The sequence below is a fragment of the Merops nubicus genome, unplaced genomic scaffold (assembly GCF_000691845.1).
Source record: "Merops nubicus isolate BGI_N331 unplaced genomic scaffold, ASM69184v1 scaffold22206, whole genome shotgun sequence".
Classification (NCBI taxonomy): Eukaryota; Metazoa; Chordata; class Aves; order Coraciiformes; family Meropidae; genus Merops; species Merops nubicus.
In genome coordinates this window covers 43,483-68,408 of record NW_008613230.1, presented here as the reverse complement: position 1 = coordinate 68,408, position 24,926 = coordinate 43,483, and the positions used below count along the sequence as shown (strand labels likewise).

Here is a 24,926-nt window from a genome sequence, read left to right as displayed (position 1 = left end):
ACCATTTTTACCTTGTTTAGAAATATACATTAGTTAACTCAATTACCAAAATCAATTTTTAGCTACTGTATGTCTTCAGTTTAGAGAGGAGGATGTCGTGGGGGACCCTGTCCAAGGCTTACAGAAGTCAAAACAGATGACATCCTTAGCTCTTCCCTTGTCCACTAATGTAGTTACTCCGTCACAGAAGGCCACCAGGTTGGTTAGGCAAGGTTTGCCCTTGGTGAGCCTTGGTTAGTTGAGTTGCTTTGTTTGGCAAACCCATCGGTTCAGTGTATAGAAAAGCCACTTCAGAGGAAGAAAAATACTAACCAACTTGTAGTCTAGAGGTTAGAGAAAGCAAATTCTCAGAATAAGCAGAATTTCTCTTGTTCGTGTTGTCTGGTGCAATCAGCAGCCAGGAGACACTGGCTTATACATACAGTTTAGCACATCAGTACAAGGTTTCTGTGGTTTTGTCCTTTGGGTGTGTACATGTAAGCTCACACATGGTTATTACAATACACTTTGAACTATCAAAATTGAAAATTAAGTAATATGAAATACTTTCAAATGCATAAGTTTCATTAAATAAGTTTATGCTGTATTCAATTACTTCTTCAAAGTAATATACGTTATTGCATACAATGCACATACACATATATAATAGATTACCGTGTGATTTATGTCTATAATTGCTTTCATATACTCCCCAAATGTAACATTTAATCAAAAGAATGCATATTTTATCTGTTGCTGGAAACATACGTATAATTCTGCTGGCTTCATTTCAGTCAAAAGCATCTTTTCTGTCGATGCTGGAGAGAGGGGTTTGCCTGTAGATTTTACCATTTTGCATATAGGAGGCTCAACCACTGGTTTTACATTTCCTTATTCTGTGACTGTAAGGTATAACTTTTTCACCACTAATTTAGGACTCTGTGGTACATTTCTAGTGGGCACCAACTTTATTTCATCAGCAGCATTAAAGTTCATGGAAAGAGGTGCTCTCTCTTACTTCAAACCCCTTAGTGTAAGGAAACCAGAATGAACAGACAAGCAGTTGATATTCTTCTGGCTTTCCACTGTTGTTCTGAAAACTTGGACAGAGAGCTGCATTTTGAACAGTTACTGATGATCCAAACTCAGTCATGTCTTCCAGAATATATAGTAAAACACTAGTGCCTAAGTTAGGCGAATAAATAACCTCCTTCCTTCAGATTTTCTGAGAATCATAGAATTATAGAATGTTTTGAGCTGGAAGGGACCTCAAAAGGTCATCAAGTCCAACACCCCTGCAGTAAGTGTAATGCAAACTATATATGTTCTTCTTTGCAGAATCACAGACTAAGAAAATGTATAACCAGTGGTTGAGCCTTCTATATGGAAAGTATTACAAAAGTGCATAATTGTTTCTCTGAGGTAGTTTTTCTGAGTGAAATAACATTGTGAGTAGCCAAGCAATAATTTTAAACATGACTTTGAGAAGCACCTATATTGCAGCTTGCTCTGTCAAGCAACAAGGGTCTTATTCTCCAGGGAAGTGTGAGACAATTCTCTCATTCTTTCCCCTCTACTCTCTCATCTCTCACTAATACTGTGAAAATGCCACAGTCCTGATCAAAGCTCAAGGCCTGCACTTTTGGATGTATTTTTAAGCCTTCAATTTTTGTAGTGCGTCTTCATGTCACATCCAATCCTTTTGATTCGTATTTTGAAATCTCTCAAAGACCTAGCCTTAAATTTCCATCCACATGACTAAACCTCTTGCTCAAGGCTTAGTTCTTTTACAGCTTGAAGAGTTCTTACCTTTGCTAGGTCAGAGCTACCCAGCTGTGCTTGCATTGTGCTCATGATGGTTCCAGACACAGCCACTATCCCACTCCTGCATGATCCTCTCTCGACCTTTCCCATGTCCTTGTTTGTCCTTTGCTCAATATCCCACAGAGCAAACATGAAGTTTTTTCCCATTGACATATAAAAGTATTTATATTATAGCTTTGCTTGGTCTTTTGACTCTACTGATTGGCCTTTTGGCTCTACAGCTTATCAAATGTTCATTTGTATTTGTCACATCCAGCCTAGATAATAGCAGACTGGCAGCTGATTCATTTTAAACATGGAGAATATCAAGCACCTTCTTCCACTTCTACCTTAAAAGTCATCTTTCTCGTTTCTTCTGGTAGACAGCATTGTGTGTGTATCTGGCATTGATTCTACCTTGTGTGTATCTGTTCTGTGCATGCAGCTGCACATGCACACACCACTTACCTGATCCTGACTCTTACCCCTAGACACCTCAACAACACTCATGAAGCAAACAAAATACATAGTATTGAGTCCACACAGGTTATATATGCAAGTGTGCGTGCCAGGCATATATTTACACAAAGGAGGAAGCATTTAGTATTTTTGAGATAAAGTTCAAGCTGTGGTGGAGAGAGGTGATTATGATGATGAAGTCTTATGATGATGATTAAGTTTTATGATTAAAGCACTGCCAGATCTCTCACTGTTGGCCTAGCTCTCGCATGGGTGTCTGGAAGAGAGCACGTCCCTAACTCAGAAGGTTTTTCTGAGGATAAGTTGTTAGCACTTCAGATATTGCTGAGATGGAGGTTATAGAAATAAATAATAAAGAGTGTTTTTAAGCAACACCATAATCCTTCCTTCAAAAGATAATGTGGGTTCCTGCACATGGAACCCCAGTAGAGACAGTCCGAGTAATATGGTTAAAACCAGAAAGTATTAAATACCAGTTATCCCTGGTTCTGGCTACACTGGCTTTCTGAAGGGCTTATGGAGCAGATTTTCAAGCAAACATTAGTCATACTCTGGTGTGTCTGATGTGAAACACCCTAGTTTCAGAATAAAGGACATTTTCTGTGTAATGACATGATGGTACCCATATCTCGTAACTACTCTGCATGCAGCTGCTGTGAGGGAGGAGAGGTTAAGTGGCCTCTGTTGTATGTGTGAGTGAAGAAGGGTCAGAGAGAGAGAGCAAGCACACCTACCCATCCATGCCTGTGAGCAGGGGAAAGGCAAAGTGCTAAGACACAGCCTCAGCAAGTAAGAACTAGAGAACTGAAGAGCCATTTCCTATTTTACAAGTAAACACCTCATGGGATTTTGCCCTGGCTGAAACCTATTTATATTTTTACCAGGCTGGAAAACTCATGTTCCTGATCCTTTGTATGCCAGGCTGTGATGCAGAAAGGTGCAGACTGAATAGCTGTGAGCTTTCATGTATACTCTGTTTTCCTCTCTTCTGTGACCTGTGGCCTTGGCCCACTCAGCTGTGTTACAGAGTGGTTGCATCTCTGTGTAGAGCAGTGATTTTTTATAATTTTTTTTCAGGGCTTATAAACAGAAATAAAACTACTGCTGACTTTAGGCTTGGCTTTGTGAGTGACCTTATTTGTAGAATCAAAATTCCCCTTAGAATGCAGATCTCCAGCCAGATGCTGTAAGGTGAATTGGTAAACAAAGGTGGACTGATATTGGATGAAGGAGAGAAGGTTTAGAGTTCAGGGTGCTGGCTGCAGCTTGGAATAAGAGAAGTTGATATACTCTTTGTGAGTTAACCTAATCTCATTAGTCAACATTAAATATTCTATATTTCATATTTGAAAAAATAACATTAAAAGAAGGTTATTTGCTTGATAGATTGTCTCTGCTGTGTTTTCTACTTTGTAATACAGTAACTTAGTTGGAAATCCAGATGCACAGACACTTCCTTTGTACATGAAATTTCGTATGCATATATACTCCTGTATACACACATACATCATCATATATTTGGTGTTGAAAATGTATGGCATATAGATTGAAAATTATAGTGTATCTGTATATACACATGTATATGTATAAACACATGATGCCTGTATCTATCATGTGGCTACTGTATTAAAATGCAGTCATATTTGGGAATTATCCCCCAAGGATCATTTTCTTGTCTCTAGCAACTTCTTCTTCTTTAAGCAACTTCTTTTTTGATTCATTTAGCAGCAGCAACAGAGGAACCTGAGGTGATTCCAGATCCAGCCAAACAAACAGATCGAGTGGTGAAAATAGCAGGAATAAGTGCAGGAATTCTGGTATTCATCCTACTACTCCTTGTTGTCATATTGATTGTCAAAAAAAGGTAAGAAAATTATCTGTGTTGATCCCTTGTTTTTTTTTCCACATCAAGCAATAACTAGATGGGTGTATTTTTTACAGGTCTTTAAAAAAAAAAAAGTTTTAGGACCAGTAGCTCACATCAGTTTTTTTATGAGTTCTCTGTGAGTTCTTTTTTGAATTTCGAGTTGTTTTTGCTGCAATTCTTATGATGGATATAAAGAGATAATTTCTATTATTATTCTATTATTCTAAATATCTATTATTTCAGTTTATATTTGGGTTTCAGTAGCTATAAATTTTCTCATTTATTTCCAAGTTGCAGTAAAATTTTAAGTTGCAGTTGGAGGAATATACAGAATATTAAAAAAGGTGGAATTGAAATTCATTGAGTCTTTAAAAAAAAAACAAAACTAAAAAAAAATGACTTACTGCACTTTTCATGTTGTAATCACATAATGAATTTGATTTTCTCTACGCAGGTCTAATGAGTTATTTGTATCTGTATCTTATCCAACTTGCAAAATATACTTCTATTTATGCTCTTGTAAACCTGGAGGTTTTTTCTTACAAGTCGTACCACATCACTGTAAAATTATCTAGTGAGTCTTTAGTGCATGAAATGGTTTAAAAGTGTATTAATTTGAATGAATTTCAGGTTTTTTTTCAGTGCTTTCTTAGACAGTAAGCAATATCGCCATCTTCTGGCACTGTACAATGCTAAGTCCGCATCCAAGTGCTCCTACCTATAGTAAATTCTGCTCTCCTATTGCTTTGTCAGTTTTCCAAAGTCTAGACTTCCCAGTAGTTGCAACTCCCTTAACTTGGCATAGCAGTTCATAATATGGCTCTATAAATCCATAATTCTAGCATCGAAACCAGTTCCTCTCTGTGCACCCCCTCCTTGGCAGGTTCCCTTTGCCAGGCACAAGCTGATTTCTCTTGGGTAGAATGAGACCTTTGCCTTCCCCTGGTGTGTGTGCATTGTCTTCCCTTGCCTTTTGCAGAAGTCTTAATGAAAACTGTATTTGTAAATGTTGTGAATGTTCCTCTGAAATGCAGCTTGGTATTATTTTTAACTGTTAAGAAAGAACAATTTTACCTAAGATCATTCTATATGTTATAATTACTGGTTTGCATTAGATTTTTTTAATCTATTGCCTCTTTACAATTATCCCTGGAGATATATAACTTGGAGAAGAAACGTCTGCATTAGAAACATTAGGTATGCTTATAGTGTTCTGTGTTAGTTAGCTACATATGTGATTTTTCCCAAAAGTGCTTTTACTTTTCTCTGTTGTTTACCTCTGTGGTTGAGAATTAACACATATGCAAAAGGTCCAACTCATCAACTGCAAAAAAAAGACATACAGTCAGCCAATTTTCTTTATTTACACAATGTTTGAAAGACAGGAAAAAAAAAATTGTTTTTCAGCTTTCAAAAACAAGTCTCTATAGCTGTATTGCAAGGTATGTGCTGGGGAGTATTATCTTCTCAGTGCATGTTGCAGTGGTCCCCTTATGTTTAATAGAAGACTCTGTGCGTGCCTGTGTGTGTGTGAGAGAGAGACTGTCGACCAGTATATATTGTCAGTCACTTGCAGATGGGATTGACTAGTTTTACAGGGAACAAAAAAAAAAGCTTAAAATTCAATGTGTTCATTTTTCCTATCCTTTTTACCTCTTGCATTCAGAGTCCTTTTAGACTCGTACTTTCCCTGTTGAATTGTTTGATAAAAGTAAGTTAATCATGTCCATGAAATGATACTTTAAAATTTCCCCTTTTCCCCCTTCCCTTTTCTGAACCTGTGAAGTCAGTACCCTCTTAGGAATGATACTTGAACATCATTCTAAAGCACATAACATTTCTGAACTCCTGTACTATTTTATATTCAAAATATAGGTGAGAAATTAACTTGTTTAATGAATCTTTAATGTTTGGCAATTTTTCATCATGATAGTTTAACTGGTTGTCTATCACGTATGTTATAGGTGTGCCATTCCCTCCCCCTGCTTAGGGAAAGTGGTCAGTTGTTTTTTTTTTTTAATACCAGCTTTACTCAAGATCTCTTACAAAAAACATAGAAATATATACCTGAGTAATTCAGGCCATCTAGTGAATCAGGACAAGCCACATAATGAAGCCAGGAACAGCTGTAAAAACCCTGACACATTCACACACACATAAACACACTTCACTTAGTTGTGGTGGGACTGAAATCCAATCTGTTTGAATCATCTTCTGTAGTGTACATATTCTATAATCCATTATGTAGTATCCCTTTTGGTACCTGAATTGACCACAGCTTATTACATGGAAAAGTCAATAAAACAACGGTTTCTGCATTTTCATTGGTTTATTAAGTTGTATGCGCAGCCATCACTATCTGATCTGATTAAATCACAATCTGATTAAATGCAACATTACATTTTATTGAAAAACAGAATACTAAGCAGCTTTGTTCACGAGCTTGAGATGTTTTAGGCTTTGCCTGATCATTTTGTACAAATTGGTTTGAAGTCTTCCCGAATGAAGCTTTTAACAGCTCTTACAGAGTTTTACTGAAGTAATCAAACCAGCTAAGAAAAGGGATACTGCATCTTTAACAAGCAATGCCATTTTTATTTTCGAAGTCATTGTTGGACTATTTCCAAATGTCCTTCATTTCCTTCCATTTGTTTACTTTCCATATTTTTAATGCTTAGCATGACTACATCAGCATTTCCAACTGTAAGATTTTGAAACAGAAAGCATATGTTTGCATTTGGGAAATGTGTGGTATATATGTCAGTACACACATCCCTGTTGTAAATGTGAATTCTTTTAAAGGTGTGTACTCATATAGCTACATGTAGTATGCATACATATACGTATACACCTGTGTACTGATAAAGATGTTAAAATGAATGACATGAAATTTGTTTTCTGATTAAATGTATTTATTAGTGCAACCTTTAGTTTTTGTAACTGAAAAGTAAAAAGCATATTTACTGCACAAGATTTGTACACAGCTGTTAATTTGTCATGACATATAGGTGGTAATCATATTATGCTGAACTGCATGTTGAAAATAAACAATCCATTTAGTTTTCAATTTTTTTTGGCAATAAATGAAATCTCAGCATGTAATTTTCTCAAGTGATCTTTCTAAAAAACAAATCACTTATATGCTAGTCTACTTTTTTTTTTAATTGCATGGCAAAGTAAGGCTAGTTTGTGCATGAGCAAGTCAAAATGCTAACCAAAAAAACATAACTTTTTCAATTTTTTTTTTTTTTAAACGCACATTTCTCTGCTTTATTGAATGTGACAGAGTCACGCTTTTCATTCACCATTGCTTCTCTTTTTCCACTGTCTGTGATTTGCTTGCCAGGAGGAGCTACTATTCTTACTCCTACTATCTGTAAGTAGAATACGGGTGACTTACTATTTTACATGTTTTAAAGATGCAGTATCCCTTTTTAAAAAAGAAAAACAGTCTCTATAATTTTCCTAAAGTTTTATTGATAGTTACCTACTTTTATTCTCAGGCTTGAAAAATTACTTGTATCATTGTTCCTGTTAACTCTTACCCTGTGGTTTTTTTTAAAAGGGATATTGTATTTCTAACTGTATATTGGGACTTTTTGCTTTTTGCTACAGTTTTTCCCATAGCTATCATTTTAGTTTATTGTAATCATAATTTAATTTGCATTATGATTCACAGCAACACATCACACTAAGGAAAAAATCCCTGTTCCCATTTCCTAGCTAGAAACCGTGCTTGAAAACCACAAATTGTTCTCTCTTAGCTTATCGGTTATCAGCAGCAATCCCATGCACCACTTTTCCTACACAAAATCACAGGCGAATGCCAAACCTTTATAAATAGGTCTCTGCCCTACCCATGGTAGCACAATGCATCTGCCCCTGTAGTACCAACCTTTTTGGGTTTTTTTACAGAAATACTTCCTGTGAAGTTGTCTGCATTAGTTGCTTGTGAGGTGCTTTGCATACACATTTTAAAGTGTGGATCTTACTTTATGACATTGGTTTGCATAAAGTTTTGCTTCATTGAAGCAAAATTGACTTGTTTTTTCAAAGATGTTGACCAAATGAGTTTTTGTGAGGGCTGCAGCAGTTTTGGCTGTGACTGAGCAAAGCAGTTACACATTCTTAGTTTTAAATAAATGCATAAAGAAAGCCCTTGACTTCAGAGGGGATCTAGGAATGCACTCAAGAGCTTTGATGAATTGGTGGTGTCTGATAGTAATGCTTTTCCATATTTTTAAGCAGATTAGTTCACTTCTTTAAACAAACTTAATTTTTTTTTTAAAAAAACTAAGCTGGCTTAGCTAACTGCCATTCTCCAGTTTATTGTGACAAATTATAATTTCCTTGTTAAATAACAATTGCTTCAGCTCAAGACAATTAACTGCACAGTTTCATCCTATGATGGAGCACTTTTCCCCTCCAGCTCCCACTGAAGCACTCACCTGTGCAGGTTCACCCAACTGGATCCTGTAGCAGATAATGAGAATCATTTACCCTTTCTGTCAGCCTCAAGTGCTTTAACCTGGTGATTTGCTTAACTATTGTGAAGCATAGATTGCATGTGCCTTTAGCTGAGTGAGGGAAGGTAAAAAAGAAAAGGAGAAAGAAGTTGGAATGTCGAATCCCAAGGGAGCCTGGAGCTGCTGAACAATGAAGCTGTCCTCCCATTTCCCAGCAGCTTTGGGTTGCAGTGCTGCAACACAATAGACCTTCTCTTAGGAGCTGAAGCACAGCATAAGAATTTGAAAGCTTCTGCTGTAATAAGCTAATAACTTGAAAGCCTTAATAGCTGTTGATTTATTTAGTATAGCTAGCAAGTTTTGTTATAAAGTGATACTTCAAAGAAGAGCTTAATATAGTTGAGAGATGAGATATAATAGTCTTTTTGTTCCATTTCTGAGGTGAAAAATGTGATCTACAGTGTATGGAGATTATCTGGAAAACTTTGAAACTGAAAAAAACAGTCTGAATTAGGAATGGTAGTTTTGCAAAAGCTTTTATAATATTGGGAACCAGTTATAAAGCTCAAAGAGTTTGACTTCTGGAAGTTCTCATGGTCTTCACTTGATTGACCAGAGTATCATTAAAACCAGCTTTTCTTAAGTAAATAGGAATGTGAGGAGTAAATGTTCAGAATAAAGCATTTCAGTGAGAACATTCAACTGTCACTGTTTTTTTAATTATCACTGGACAACTGATACACACAGAACCCTCATGTATGCCACAACAGTTTTATGAAAAGTTAGAGGTTTAAAGGGATCGCCTTTGGGATTTTTGTAGCAAGGAGGCAGCAATATTCCAACCAGTCTATCTGTAAATGGGGAAAAGAAGGAGGGTGGAACAAAACAAGGAAGCAAGTCTGATCAATGGAAGAACCTTTGCTATGCTTAGGAGTGCTTTGTCCATCTGTATGCTACTTTGTGCCCCTATATTGTTAACAAAGACTATTAACTTAATAAACAATCTTACAACATTTTCTTAAATATGCAAAACCGTTAAGGGCTTCCTCCCTTAGTCAGTGGTATAGATCCTTCCTGGTGGATGTTTCCAGAACCTAACAAGTAAATGGATGGATAATTTACACTAGTATTCTTTTTGTCCACTGTTAGAGTGCAGCAGAGAATATTAAAAGTCATGGGAGAATAGAGGAAGAGCAGGCAGTCCTTCTAGTCAGAGAAATGTAAGATAAATACTGTCTAAATAGTTAACAGAATATTTGGTGATATCTTATGGAGAAAAAAAGCTTGTGAAGCTAAGCTTTGTTTTGAACGTACGTTTTCAAGAAGGCAGTATTTTCAGTGATGATTATGTCTTTCCTATGTTGTGTCAGATTTCTCCAAATAAGCAGCTTGGCTATCTATTATATTGTAGTCACTACTTCAGATTAAAACAGAGAGATTTCAGAACAGTCTAATGTTTGTTACAGGTTCCTTCAGAACGAAGGTGCACTTTGTGCTGTTCTGCTTACTTCCTGCTGCTTGATATATGCTTTAAGAGTAGTAGGCTTTAAATTATAATTAAAATATATTATCTGCTTCCATCTGACTTCTGGAGACAGTGAAAATTACCTGCAGTTCTTTATCAAATGGAAAGAATTGAGAGATATTTCTGAAGTGTGCACTTCAAGGGCATTGGCTGTTAATTCAGGGGGGCTGGTTGTACAGATTAGGTTCCTGTTTAACTGTGATACGTTCAGAGTGTGAGACTGTTAATGTCAAAATTTAAGATGTTCCCAAACTGCATGAAAGGGTAGTGTGGTGAAGGGTGTTTTATTTACATTTTAAAGAACCACAGTTCAGTATCAGGAACAAAGTGTGGTGTCATGGTCTATTTTATGTACTGAATGGGAAGAACAACTTTTAACATGAAAGGTAATATGAATCCATATTGAACAATTATATTTGTTTCATTATTTTATGAAAGTTTTTTTGACTAATGAAGTAATTTAGAAGGTTAAATGATTTCTTCCTAACAAGGCAAGCAAGGGGAATGAATTATCCATTTATAAAATCAAAACACAGATTTAAATGGAGATGGTTGATAAAGCCACATGCACAGATGCTTCTTATTTATCATTTCAGTTAAAATGTAATTATATTCTCTAATTTGTTTATATTAGTGTAATTACTCTGCAGGAAAAAAAAAAGAAGTATTACCAGGGTACAGAAGTTAGCACTTCCTTTACAACATTTGTGTGTGTGCGCAGAACACACGGTCATGACTTTCTCATAGCAGGGTGTGTAGTTTTGTCAATTCATGCAAGGGAAGTTGTACAAAGGAAAACTATCCAAACTTTTCAGTTGCTCAGAGTTGTGGATAATGATTACTGTAGACGTCGATGTTAATCAAATATTAAGGTGGCTTGGGTTTTTTTTTTTGGCTGGGCAGCAAACTTGCGAAGAAACGCAAGGACGCCATGGGGACCACTCGCCAGGAGATGACGCACATGGTGAATGCGATGGACAGGAGTTATGCTGACCAGAGCACCCTGCATGCAGAGGATCCCCTTTCAATCACATTTATGGACTCTCATAACTTCAGCCCCAGATGTAAGTACAACAGTGATAGATAGATACTCTAGAGTGTAGGTGAAAATGGAAACAAGGAGAAAAATCTGCTTTCTAAGGAAAATTGTTGTGAGTTCCAGGTTTTCTAGTAGCATTGATAAACCCAAAGGTTGAGTAGTAATGTTCTTGTATTATCCTTATTGGTGTGTGGCTGATTATTTAAATATTTGCATGTACTTTCAGTATGAGTTGATGCTTGTTCTAGGGAAAATATTAGACTTCTAGAATATCTCAGTTAAAATCTGAAATTGAGTTTTCCCTCATGAGGATATTTAATACCAACATGTTAAATATTATTGTGTTACACCATGTCTGTAATTGGTAATAATAATATGAGGTCCAAATTAATTTCTTTCTTTTGGCAGCAAGGATGTTATAACAGAAGGAAGCCAACAATTTTTATTGCTCTTTGTGAATTTTAGGGACAAGCTTGTTAATATATCTGCAAATTTGCTCTATATTTGTGTTCCTTTTTTGTACACTTGCCAACTGTCTGGGTTTGACAGTTTGGTAGTTTGGGTTTTTGTATGTTAAGTGTCTGGGTAATGGCTACTACTGTCCAGCACCTCTGCCTCCCAGCATCTGCACTATGCCTTACATAAAAGCAAGATACTCTGTTGACAAACTCTGAGTACCTCAAAACTAGTGTGTAAGTTACTGAAGGGACACAATTGTCCCATGATGCCACATAGACTTCTGGCTTGGCTTTAAACAGACCTGAGCAGTCTGAGCTGCTTCTGAATTGCCATTTTTTGGGAATGGCACTCCATCTCCCTTCTCTTGCCTCCCATACTGCTTATCATGCTTGAGCAAAATACATCATCTAAGGCTCTTAAGTTCTTTCCTGATTGTTGTAAGGGAGATGAATTTTGGAAGAGGGTTTAATGCGCAGTATATTGAAGCTTACCAAACTGCAGAGCACTAACATTTTATATGTCTCATAACCAATTATAAATGGGAATTTAGTGTCAGCCTGTGAGTTTTCCTATGCATTTTTGTCTGGAATTTTTTGAAAATCCTCCAAAGTTTGATGTCTTATTGGCACTGAAATTTGTGGAGGCAGGTTTGCAAAACAGTTTCATTTGGAGTAAGATCTGGTGGATCCCAGGCAAAGTATCCATCAGGAGCCTACATGGCTGTTAGAGAGATGAGGCTGCCAGGCATTTGGGCAGCCTTCCAGGTAGACTAATGTGATGCCCAAAGCCCATGAACCCCAGCCACCACAGCTGCCCTGGTTGATTGGCAAAGAAGCTTGACATCACTGTTTTCTAGCATCATAGGTATGTGATTTTTTGAGTATTGGAGGATTCAGTTTTCCTGACCATCATCTGTGCTGAGGCAAAGAACCTTCCAAGCTTCTGGGTTTTCCTGCTATGCGACAAACTTCTAGGAAGGTTACTTGGGAACTGGAGTTCAGTTTTCTCAGAGAGCTGTTGATTTTTTTTTAATTTTTGTTACAGATTGGAACAAAACCAAATTCTATGTTCTGCCATTTCTGTTCAAGACGGCGCATTTGTCTCTGTACAGTTCTAGTTATGATAATAAATTATAGAATTCTATGAATTTTATTCAAACATCTGTATCTGTGTATCTGTGATTTTTCCTATACTCCTTAAGAGCAATATCTTTGGCATTGCACCTAAAGAAATCTATTAGCTGTAAACGTTTGTTTTGGTTTTTTTTTCTTTTTTTTTAAATTACCTGGGAGACTTTAAAGAAATACCATTTTATTTTGAGATCAGTTATTCAAGTAGTATATGAGAGGATGAGTTTAAAAGGCATGGAGTTGATTGTATGAAAGTGAACCTTTATTGTGAAGCAAAGGAACAATAGTGAAGAAGGAGACTTTTCAAAAACTAAATTGCATATAATGTCTTCTTTATTTCATTTCAGTGAGAATCTCTTTGCCTTTATCATTACATTTCTGAAGTCCAAAATCACTGCCTTTCATTCCTCTTTTATTCAGGATGCTTTCTGGAACTGTGTATTCATGCTGGTTTTCTCTTGTGACAAAGTCAATGGGGTTTATTTAATGCTTGGTTATACTCTGAAGTATATTGTTTTTGTTCTTAAAAATACACAAATTTAGGGTAATGTATTTCTTCATGAGCTTTGTTTTCCTACAGTGCCCAATGATCCACTTGTGCCGACAGCTGTGTTAGGTGAGGACCCTAGTCCTTCGTTATCCATTCCTGCATGAGTTTCATCTCCTTGCATGGTTGAATGTTGAAACAGCTTGTTCTATGTAAAAGGTAGCTCTGATGTTGTCAGAAAATAACTCTATACTATGTTTATCAAGTCAGAATTAAACTGACACGACTTTAAGTACAAAAATTATTTTGTGTTCTCATTAAGAAGTTATTCCTAGTCAGTGCTAACTGAAGAATAAATGAGGAAGTAGGAAAATGGAGAATGCTAAAACTTTTCTCCCCAGAGCATTCAAACTGAGTTCCAATGAACTGAGGTGTGAAACTAGATCTCCATTAAGTGATGTGTAAAAATAAAATTCAGATACATATTAGCATTATTTGGCACCCGAAGTTTGATTTTCTAACTAAGCAACAAGAATGAAAAGAAAATTAGAAAAGGGGAAAAATTTTGTAATAACCAAGAAGAAACAACAAATTTGTTTGTAGCTTCTGTACAAATATTCCTGTATACCTATATTAATTAACATATTTCAATTGACCTTAACTAGTAAGTTTTTCAGCTTTGTATTTCCTTTAAAAAGAACAGATGTCAGGAGTGACCAGGCTGCTTATTTCTATGTCACATCTGACACTGAATGCGTGTTTTAGCATTTCTTATAAAAATACAAAGTTAAATGTATAATTTGTACCTGAGTTCTTGGCTTAATAAACACAATATGTAATACTGAGCTTCAGTCAGTTGCTGAGGTTATTTTAGGATGAAAGACAAATATCAGGAAATGGACATGAATATAAACGGAAGTTCAAAATTAGATTCCTAGAAGTCAGCCTTAAAGGGACCTGGTGGTAATTTAATCCTTCCTCTGTTTTGAGGTGGGACATTATATGTATAACATAGACTCTTTCTGGCAATTGATTGTCTAATTGTGTGTTAAAAATTTGTACTGAAGACAATTCTGCTCTTGCGGTGTCATGTTCCAGTGCCTCACTCCTCCTAAATATAAATTCAGATCCATATTAATATTTTTTGGAACCCAAAGCTCAATTTTCTATTAATTACATTGTGGTGCCCCAGATCAGCAGGTACAGTTCTTAGAAGAAGTCTCAGTGCTGAGCTGAGTGGAATAGGTACCCCCATACCATACTTGCAGTGTTCCTGCTACCACAACAGTATTTTGTTCTTTTTATTGTGCTCATGTTGCTGACTTGCATTGAGTTACCTGCTAAAATCCCAGTTATCATTACCAGTCCATTACTCCATGTTGTAGTTATCTGTTTGACTTCCCTTTCCTACACACAGCATTCACTCTTTAATTCACCTTGTCGGCTTTTTTTTTCATTATCTCCCAAATAATCAAGATAACTTTGAAATCTGAACCTGTACTTGTGAAGTGCTTATGGTACCTTACCACTCAGTGCCCTCTGCCCCTACTGTCATGGTATTTTCTGTGTCATTTTACAAGTTGTGGGTAAAAATATTGATAGAAATTACACCTAGGAGGAGCCTTTGCAGATCTTCATGTAAAGTGTCCTCTGAGACAGACAGCGAATTGCTATTTGTGAGTAGTCTTTGTCTAGCTGGGAATACTCACTGTCTGGGAGATTTACCAAGTTATATTCTACCCATTTCTTTCTGATAATGTTGCAAATGCCATTGTTTTGACTACAGTAGTGTCTTAGAAAGTTTATAACCATCAGAGCAGTTAGTTGCTGTAGCCTTCCACTTTGGGCCCAAGGAGACCTAACTAGCTGGTTTAAGAAGTTTATGAGAGGAGGTGAAGTAGCACTGTTGCCCAAAAGAGAAAAGCATTTGACTCAGTAATTCTGAATACTTACTGATATTAGATAATGGACTTAAAGACAATTAGTCTTTTCCTGAAAATCTCCTAAGATCTTCTTGTCTCTTTTAGCTTTATTTCAGACACTTAAAGGCTACATAGATATCATCTGGTGATACTTGTCAAGCTATTCCTATTAGCTCATTTAGGCTATAAGCATATTCCAAAGGTCAATGTGTTGCCACTACATTGTGGCAGACACAGATATGGGCAGCTGTGAACAGCAAGGACAAGGAATTAATTGAAGAACATTTCAATACTTCCTGCCTGCATTTCCATATACTGGTGATGGTGTTTTGGGCATGATAGTAACCTGGTATGAGCAAAGCAGTGCTAGTTGGAAGAGGTAATATTTTTCATTGCATAGACTGAAATAGCAGAGAGAAGTAGACAAGCTTTTGGGCACACCATGCAGAAGGGATTTGGTACCTTTAAGCCTGTTCCTTTGGAATTAGATCATTTGTCTCATTTTGTCTCCATATAGCCCTTGCTGGGCCCAGCATCACAAAACAGTTTTCCTCTGTTTTGTTTAGAGATGAGCAAAATTTTATGGGCACTAAATTATAGAACATTTAATTTCATTTGAAGTTCTTATAATTTCATAGCTGTACTAAGTTTATTTTTGTCATGTATAGGTTATTAATGCTACTCTCCATTCTGTTCACATTAGCACTAAGTTAGTATGACAATTTTGCTTTTCTCAAGTCCCTATCATTACAGTGATGGCATAATAATGTGGTCCTTATGTTTTTAAAATGGTTTTCATTGTTGCCTATTGTGAAGCTTTAACAACTTTTAATGTCATTTTCTTTTAGTAATTGTCTAATATAGTCCTGAAATAAATTTCTTATGTTCTGTTCACTCATTGTTTTTTGCTGCTTCAATGGGTTAAAGTGCCTATTACTGGTAAGTATACTGCAAGGAATAGGGAGAACTGCAAGTCCTGAAGTGGTTTGAAACGTGTATGATTTAATATGGGTCCACCACAATAAAAAGTGACTTCTGAATGTCACATTATTAGGCAGTTTAGTGAGGCATAAGTGTACTGAAATTAGCAACTTATGTGACAGTTCAAAAAAGCAGGTTTCTTAATAGGGGGTCTTACTTCAGGAGCCATTAATGGGGTTTCCATTTTTGTGGAATTATAGAAAATCCAACCCCTGGGGTGCTCATTTTCTACTAGACTGTTTTATTTCCTAATCTGGATGCTTTGCAAGGAAAATGGTAAACTGATTTAAAAAAAGTGTAAGAGGGGTCAGCTACCCAATGCTCATTTTGGTAGCTACATTCCATGATGGTTCCAATTAGAATTTATCTTTCTCTGTAAATTCATTTGAACTACTGATTGCAATTTTTTTTTTAAATATAAAGGAACAACAACAACAAAAATATGACAGAAGGGATTGATAAAATGCTATCATTTCATGCAGCTTTGATATTTGTTTTTGATAAAAGGATTGATGTAGCATAGACCATTAAAGGAGACTGTCTATACAGAGCAAAAATTGTGGCTGAAATCAGTGCACTCAGTGGTTTAATTTCTCTTCTAAAAGTCCTGAATTAAAATAACTACTCTGAAGTGCTAATGCACCTTCCCACATGGAGGTGGTTTTCTGAGGCAGTAGTATAATTCCTTCCCTTTTTCACTGAGATCTCAGTTTACTATTTGTTGGCTTTAGACAAATGATGTGCTGATACCACTACAGTTATTCTATTTTATTAAGGTGTAGTATTGCTGTTGATACATATTAGCCATTAAAAAAGTTACTTTGGGTGATAGAGGCTGGAGTTCTCAAGTACATTAATGTCATAAAGTTTTGTAGCTTCAAGTAAAATGGCCTTCAGACATCTTTATTGTGGGATGAGGGATTGCAAACTTTTGTATGTGTTTGCAGTTAAACTCCTTTATGTATTTCACAGGATTTATGTGCTGGAGAGGAAGTGCTTTGCATTCTTAGAAATTAGACATGTTTTTGAAAGAAGAGGTTGAAAATAGATATTGATATGTATAGCAGCAGGTGCTGCTCAGTGGGTACCTAATGCATTGATTTCTTCTGAATACAGATGAAAATCACAGTGCGACAGCGGAGTCCAGCCGTCTCCTGGATGTCCCTCGCTACCTCTGTGAAGGCACAGAATCCCCATACCAGACTGGGCAGCTGCACCCTGCCATCAGGGTGGCTGATCTCCTGCAGCATATTAACCTAATGAAGACCTCTGACAGCTATGGATTTAAAGAGGAGTATGAGGTGAGATCTTCAGTGATGGGTTTCTGCTAGGAAAAATCCCTTTGAATTCTCTTTGCGTTGCATTGCAGAAGGATGCAACTAAATGCTGTGGGTTGAAGTGAAAAGCAGATAAAACTAAGCAGACATAAGATTCCTGTATATGTAACCCAAAAGTGAAATAGTGAATGGTTTGAGCATTTACAATTGACTGGAAAAAAAGCTATGTGTATTCCTTAAGGTATAAGAAGTCATGCCTTGCTGAATCTTTTCAACACACTTTTGTTGCTACTTTTTAGTTGAAATGCTGTAATTAGTTACGTGAGCTTTCTGAGCCATCTTCAGTGCAGAGCTCTTGAATTAGCTTAAAGTAAAAATTTAACCTGGCTGGTTTTGCAAGAAGCACTGACTGGAAGCACTCTCGTGATTTATGATAGCATCTCAGTAGGGCAGTACTGGGACTAAACTCCAGCTGAGAAGCAGTAAAGACATGCTGAGGGTATTAACATCTTGAAGTTCTAATTAGACCTGCCTGAGCATGTCTACTTACAACTTTAATGTTAATATGGAAGCAAAAAATTCCCAGCACTCGAGGTAGAAAATAAGTACAGATTCATTTCACTTCTGATCTCTGAATCTGTTGTGATTCTTTGGGATTAGAATATCAGGCAGGACACACAGTAAAGATTAGAATGGTACTGCCAGGGTTGCTCGCAATACAGCTAGGTTTAAAATGAGTTTTCTCTGAGTAAGTAAGCTCTTCTGACTCAGTTTTCAACCTTCTCTCCTTTCTGCAGCTTTCTCTACTGTAACATAAGAACTGGAATAAATAAATCTGTGGTTTTTAAAAGAATTTTATTCTCTTTTCCTCCTTTTTACTTAAATACACTTTGTTATGCTCTGCCTAACTTCATAGCTAAGCCCAAGTGTCAACTACTCCTGGGGGGGAGGGTGGTCCCTGATGCCACATCAGGTGTTTTCCTACTTGCTACTTCTTCTGTTATCATGCATGACATCTTTTTCCCGGCTTGAGAATTGGAGTGTGCATTAAAGTTTTGTCTCCATGGTTACTGTGTACTTTCTGGAGGTAAATTACCCAGATCAGGATGAGAGAACATCTGGAAGGAAAGAATAGCATAGACCTGCAACAGCTGTAAAATACCTACGGGCAATGAAGAAAAAGCCAAGGAGGAATAAAAGCCGCTTCTATCACTACTGAGAGATCAAACTCTTAAGAGTTCAAAAATGTAGAATAATTTTGCTACTGGCTAGAGGGAGGGTTATGAGGAAAAACAACGTGAACAATGAACACTGGCAGAGGAGGCTTCCTGATGGCTATGTAGGAAGAAAAGTTGTGTTACTAAGCAATATGAGGAAAACAGTGTAATGCTGTAGTGAACAGGCTATATATTATGGTGTCTTGTAAGATGAGTGATCAGTCTCCCTGTTCTTTCTGAGCTTACTGTTGTTCCTCCATCACAAGGAGGTGTGAGCAAGTTTAGCCTTCCAGCATTTCCAGGATTTGAAATCCCTCTGGAGTCCTTCAATGGCTTGCCCATTGACCTGTAACAGTCAGAGAGAGAGAGAGCCTCCCATCTCTAGATATATTCCTGTACCGTGGTACTGCCTGGGTGACCAGAGCGGGCAAGGAAAGCTGAGCTTACTTTATGGCAGGGCAGCTCTTTGAAACTGAGGGGGTTTTGAGATAAATTAATGGTCAGAATGTTTTCTTTCGGAACATTTTTATTTATAGAGTTTCTTTGAGGGGCAGTCAGCTTCTTGGGATGTCGCTAAGAAGGATCAAAACAGAACAAAGAACCGCTATGGAAACATTATAGCATGTGAGTATTGGCATGATTGGTTTGAGTGATAGTCGTGTGTTACTCGTGCCATGTCCTCTCTTTCTTTACAAGTCTCCAGTGATGAGGCTGCTTAATACCCCAAGTGGAGAAAGAAGACAATGCCTTTTCCAGCATTGGTGGGTTTTTTTTGTCCTTCACAGTTCAACTTTCTTCCTTTTATAACTCAGGCTGAATTTCTCATTTGCATCTCTGTTGTGCAAGCTCTGGTAAGCATATAACAGCAACAAGGTAGCATTCGTTTGGATGTTAATTCTGTTTATTCACATTTGTTATTGTTTTGTAAATGCAATTGAACACACAGGAATGAAGCTACGGAGAAGCTCCTGAATGGGTAGAGTTACCACTTCATTGAATCCAAGTATATTGTTAATCTCTATGTTGTTACTTCCTGTTTTTTAAATGTCTCTATATGAATTCAGGCAGGCTGGAGTCGGAAGTAAGGAAACAGGTTTTTCAGTTTTCTAGATTACCATCAGTGGAGCTGATGTTGAAAGGGACTTAGAGCAAGTAACCTGGTTTCTTTGTGTCGTTTTAACCACGAGTAACAGTGTGATACCTTTCAGCTACACTTAATGATGTTTAGTCAATGTTTTTGAAGTAATTGGAGACCTCAGATGAAACGGTTCTTCACAGTTCTGTGTAAACACTTATTTAAGAGTTATAAATTGTGATTTACCATAATATCTTCCTTAAAAATCACACTTCAAAAAGGCACCGTAACCACTTGGTTTTTACAGATGACCACTCCAGGGTGATTTTGCAACCTGTTGAAGATGATCCATCTTCAGATTACATTAATGCCAACTACATAGATGTGAGTGGATTGCACAGCTTTCTCCCTCTCAACTTCCCAGCTTCTCTATGTGAAACTATTGCATGTTATGCCTAAAAATTTATTGAAAGCTTTCTTTTATTAAGAACAAAATGTACACTTTCCTTGTTCTGCGTCCTAGTACTCACTGACATTGTTGTGCTTTCTTTCACATCTGACTTTGGTTTGGGATGTAGATTTGGCTGTACAGGGATGTAAGTACCACTATATGTGAATAATGGCATCCTATTGTAAATATTTAATATAGATATTGTTATTAATTACTTTCCTCTTCTATTTTTATCAGTTGATAACTATGCATGCCTCATCTAATTTATCTCATCTGTTCCTTTAAAAATTTCCTTTTGTGTGAATATCTTTTGTAACTGTTTGGAAAGATAATTTAGACTTTTAACATAGCTCTGAATATTATTAGATATTGTTAGATAACTCAGGTGAACCTGTGTCTTAAAGAGAATTTGCTGTTCACTTTCTTAAATTATGATTTTGGCCACTAGCTTTTCTTTTCCCCTTCCCTTTTGTATGTGAGAAGCTGGATAGTATGCTGTACTGTAGTTGTCTGAAAATGTACCTGTGAAGCAGTTGTGATATATGTTTGGCAAAAAGGGAGGGTCAATGGCCAATTGTGGAGGTTTGTTTGTTTGTTTGTTTTTAACAACAATTTAGACAAACAATATTTAGCTGACATTTATCTTAAGGTGATGCTTTAGGTGCTACGAAGTATATACATATACATATATATTTTAATGTAGTAGAAATTTCCTCACTTCTGCAGAAAACCTCTAAAGTTTGCAATTCCATACTTTGAAGAAAATATAAATTAAATTTTAAAAAAACTCTCAAGCGGGAAGTTTGAACAATTCTGCCAGGTGTTTTGATTAATAAAAAAGAACTTTTGTCTAATGAATGCCCCAGGAATAAAGAAGTTGTATTAAAAGTAATTCCGGAGTAATTTGAAACATATTTAAATACCTAGTACAAGTGCTTTTAAAATACATGGCTTTGGATACTTTCCTTTATAATGGTACCTTACTTATTTCTTCTGTCCACTGTGAGTTGATAAATTATTTAAGACCCTCTTGACTTTTCAGGATATAAAGATTTAGCTCCAGGGTTTAGGGTTTTTTTTGTGTTTTAACATGGCAATCTCTGTGAAGTGTTAGGCCTGTGATATTTCGCCTGGGGCCTTAAACAAGAAAACTCTCTCAGATTTGCAATAATTCCACTTCATGGAGGATGTTGTTTCTCTTGTTTAGGAGTAAATTGAATCTCATTATAATCAGACAGGAAAAAAACAAGTTAAAGCTGGCACTTTGCAATTTTGAAGTGATACTTTTACCTTCTGGAAGGCATTACTGAGTGTAGAACAGTGTAGCACAGGTTCCACTTTCCTAATGTGAAGTTGGAGCTTGATATCAAGGACTCCAGGATATTTTTTTTTTTAGTCATTTCATGCCATCTTGGTCCCTTGTAAAGCCAAGAGTAAGTTACTAAGAAGTTTTTCATAACCCCTAGAGGAAGGTGCTTTCATTTCGCTCTAGATGGGATAATGAAGCAGTCTGTGGAAAAGGATATATACTACCAGCAGTACTAAAGTTTCCTCCTTTGTAGCCAGTGTTGCTGGTCAAAGTATATTCTGAACGATTTCCTCAAGAGCTGCAGCTCCTTGTCTTGTAGTTTGTGCTCAGACAATTAATGCTGTCCAGGACCACTAGCACTGGCATGCACCCAGGTAACTGGAAAGCCTTAGTCATGTAGGGTTATCTGTCTATCTATATATGTATATGTATATACTTGCATGTATCATGTACAGTATAACTGATGCACACTTTGTGGAATAGCACAAAATATTTTGCAGAAGATTCCACTGCAGCAGGACCTTGATTGTGTGCACACACCACAGTGGCCAGCTCTCTCCCCATTAGTTATGGCTCAGGTGTAAAACTCTTTGAGCCTTAAAATAATTCCCTATTTAGAAGAACACAAAAGGTGTGTATTTTTTCACACTGGATAAGTTGGGAACACAGATCAACTATTGAGATAATCTAGTGGCATGGAGAATTTTTACTAAATTTTAAATAAATGCACCTATGTATTTGGCTGGGGTTATGATGTCAATAGAGGACTAATTTTTAGGCCCAAGGGACCCATCTAGATTACTCCTTCCCAGTACACTACAATGTCTGTTCAAGTCAGATGTTCTTATTCCCATTTGTCTGTTGTCTTTCAGACGTTTTCAGTATTAACCAGTTTTTTTAGGTTTTGAGCTTCACGCTGTTCTTAAATATTGGTTTGTTCTGAAAACGTTGTCTAGAGATAAGAATTCTGTAGTACCCTTATGCTTTTGTTTTCCCCTCTTTGTTAGTAATATGATACTCAAACCAATTTAAATTGCTGTTTTAGGGATATCAGAGACCAAGTCACTACATTGCAACCCAAGGTAAGAATCTACCAGCATTAATCAAACTGAACAATTGTTCTCTGTGGTGTCCGACAGTGTTTTGGTAAAATGGAAGTAGATGAAAATAAACATAGCCAATTCTGTGAGTTGTCGTCTTTGTGTTAGAGTAAATTAACATAGCATATTCAGGTGGAATGTGAATAAATGCAAAAATTGCACTAATTTGTCATGTTAATTAGCTATTGAGCAACTCTTTTAGTGATAAATTCAGCTGATAAAGTCAGAAGCCACTACTATGATTTGCAATTATGAAGATGAGTAGAGAAAAGAGACATGTGGACAGAGAAGAGTTTTAACCTGCCTCAGGCATTTTTCTTTCCTCATGTATTATTTTACTGGAAATCACATTTCCAATGTATTATTTTACTGTCTAGGATTTAGTCCAGAATGCACACAGTGAAGATAGCAATGATAAATTAAGCACTATCTCAGAAAATCTGGGTGAAGTAAGGCTAAAGAAGGACAAAGCCTCTTTGTAGGAAAAAGTGAGGGAAATCTTTATCATATAACAACCTGCTAATAAAAAGAGGAGTTAGAGGGAAAAATTGAATTTCTGTGGAAACTATTCATTTTGTATTTCTGATAAAACACCTCACAATGAGGAACACCAAACAGATTAATATAACATTAAACTGAAATATCAGAGGCTATGAATTAAAATAAAAATAATTAGATTTAGATGTGTCATTATTTGATCTGTGAGTATAATCAGGTAGCTGGCTGGAAATACCTTGTTATTTGTGCCTTAGGTTGGCTGTAGCTGCACACAGGAAAGGCAAACTAAAGGCTTGGTTTTAAGCAGGATGCTCAAATTTCTGACCACATTTTTTTTTTTTTTATTTTTGGGTGCCATCTAAACAGGTCTCTCTATGGCACTAAAGTCTACATTTCTGTTTTATTTGTTTTACTATGTAAATCATTGAGCATAGTAGTGTATAAAGGACACAAAAAAAATTATTGCTGCTTTAGTATGCAGCCTTAAATCTGGCATACAAAGGAATATGGCTGAGACTTCAGATGTGTGTTATATTCAGCAGTATTTATAATACTGCTGGACTGTGATCAGGGAGCTGTTTCTTGAGATGATTGTAACCAGGTAAAAGCCTCTGTCACTCAGCTGAGCGTGTCTTGTCTCTGCAGCAGAGCAGGAGACAAAAGACAAGTGCTTCTTCATCATTTGCTTCACAGAAAAGTGGTTAAGTTAGTTTAAATTGGAAACTTCGGTGGGAAGCTTATGGCTCAGTGCCTTCTGTGCTTGCACACTTTACCAGCAGCTAGGTGGGGAGTGCACAGGATCTGTACCACCTGTCCCCCTGACTGATCCTTCACTCCAGTGTGGACATCTCCTCGTGAACATCTGAAGAAACTCACACTCAACATACTACACATTTAACAAAAGTAAAACAAACAGATTCTGTGATTCTGAAATCTAGAAATACAGCTATAGATGTAGTCACACACTGCTGTGTCCTTGTAGTTTTCAAGAAACTTCTGCCATTTCACTATGTGAAACACCTGCTATTAGTTTCTTTCAAGTGGTAATTCAGTTAAACTGAGAAGGTTCAGCATGGGTTAGAAATAACAATGCAGTCTGGAAACTGGTGTAATGGTATGATGATGTGGTTTTGCAAAGCTTTCATCTTTGAGCAAGTGTGTTCATGTGTGTCAGCTCTGAAGAGCACTGGATTTTATTTTTAGCATTTGCTTTGACTATTATTTTGGTTGGTTTTTTTTGTTTTGTTTTGTTTTTTTTAAGAGTATTGCCTGGAATTTTTTCTTACAGGTCCAGTTCATGAGACTGTATATGACTTCTGGAGAATGATATGGCAGGAGCAATCAGCTTGCGTTGTGATGGTCACAAATTTAGTGGAAGTTGGAAGGGTAAGTTTCTGTTCAGTTTTTCTTCTAATGCTACAAGCCCGAAGAGAAGTCAGCTGACAAGACATGCTGTCAGCAGAATGTAGGAGAGTCTTGTGAAGGACAACCCTGAGAGGAGGGAAAGGGGAAGAGTCCAGACATTGTTGCAGTTACAGTATTGAGTAAAACCAAAGCTAACTTCTGAAGAGGACTGATGATATGTTGCCTTCATGAGTAAGGAAAAATTGTCTGAATCCAAAATTAATGTTTTAGGAAAAGAGATTTGTATATTGTCACTCAAATGAACATAGTAAGCAGACTAGTAAGCGAATGTGTCAGTGGCTAGAAATCAGGAAATTATTTGCAGTTTAGCAGTAACACATCCCTCAGGGAGTAGTATGAAGTATCTGGGATTACTTGCAAGAGTTTGATTACTAATATGAAATGCATCCCAGTTTAACATAAGTGGAAATATATCCCATAGCTCAGCACTAAAAAA

At 36.7% G+C, this 24,926-nt stretch overlaps 1 protein-coding gene across 1 annotated transcript in view; it reads left to right on the top strand.

Moving 5' to 3' along the window:
* The window catches only part of PTPRK (protein tyrosine phosphatase, receptor type, K), a gene marked incomplete at its 5' end in the record, with an annotated part of 73,489 nt that overhangs the window by 32,319 nt on the left and 16,244 nt on the right, over positions 1-24,926 (top strand). The window contains 10 exons of the mRNA XM_008941847.1: positions 3,988-4,126; positions 11,024-11,184; positions 13,329-13,364; positions 16,085-16,096; positions 17,255-17,439; positions 19,169-19,256; positions 20,015-20,091; positions 20,286-20,303; positions 22,513-22,549; positions 24,354-24,451. Coding sequence (XP_008940095.1) covers positions 3,988-4,126; positions 11,024-11,184; positions 13,329-13,364; positions 16,085-16,096; positions 17,255-17,439; positions 19,169-19,256; positions 20,015-20,091; positions 20,286-20,303; positions 22,513-22,549; positions 24,354-24,451 — 851 coding nt within the window. The remainder of the gene's footprint in view (positions 1-3,987; positions 4,127-11,023; positions 11,185-13,328; positions 13,365-16,084; positions 16,097-17,254; positions 17,440-19,168; positions 19,257-20,014; positions 20,092-20,285; positions 20,304-22,512; positions 22,550-24,353; positions 24,452-24,926) is intronic.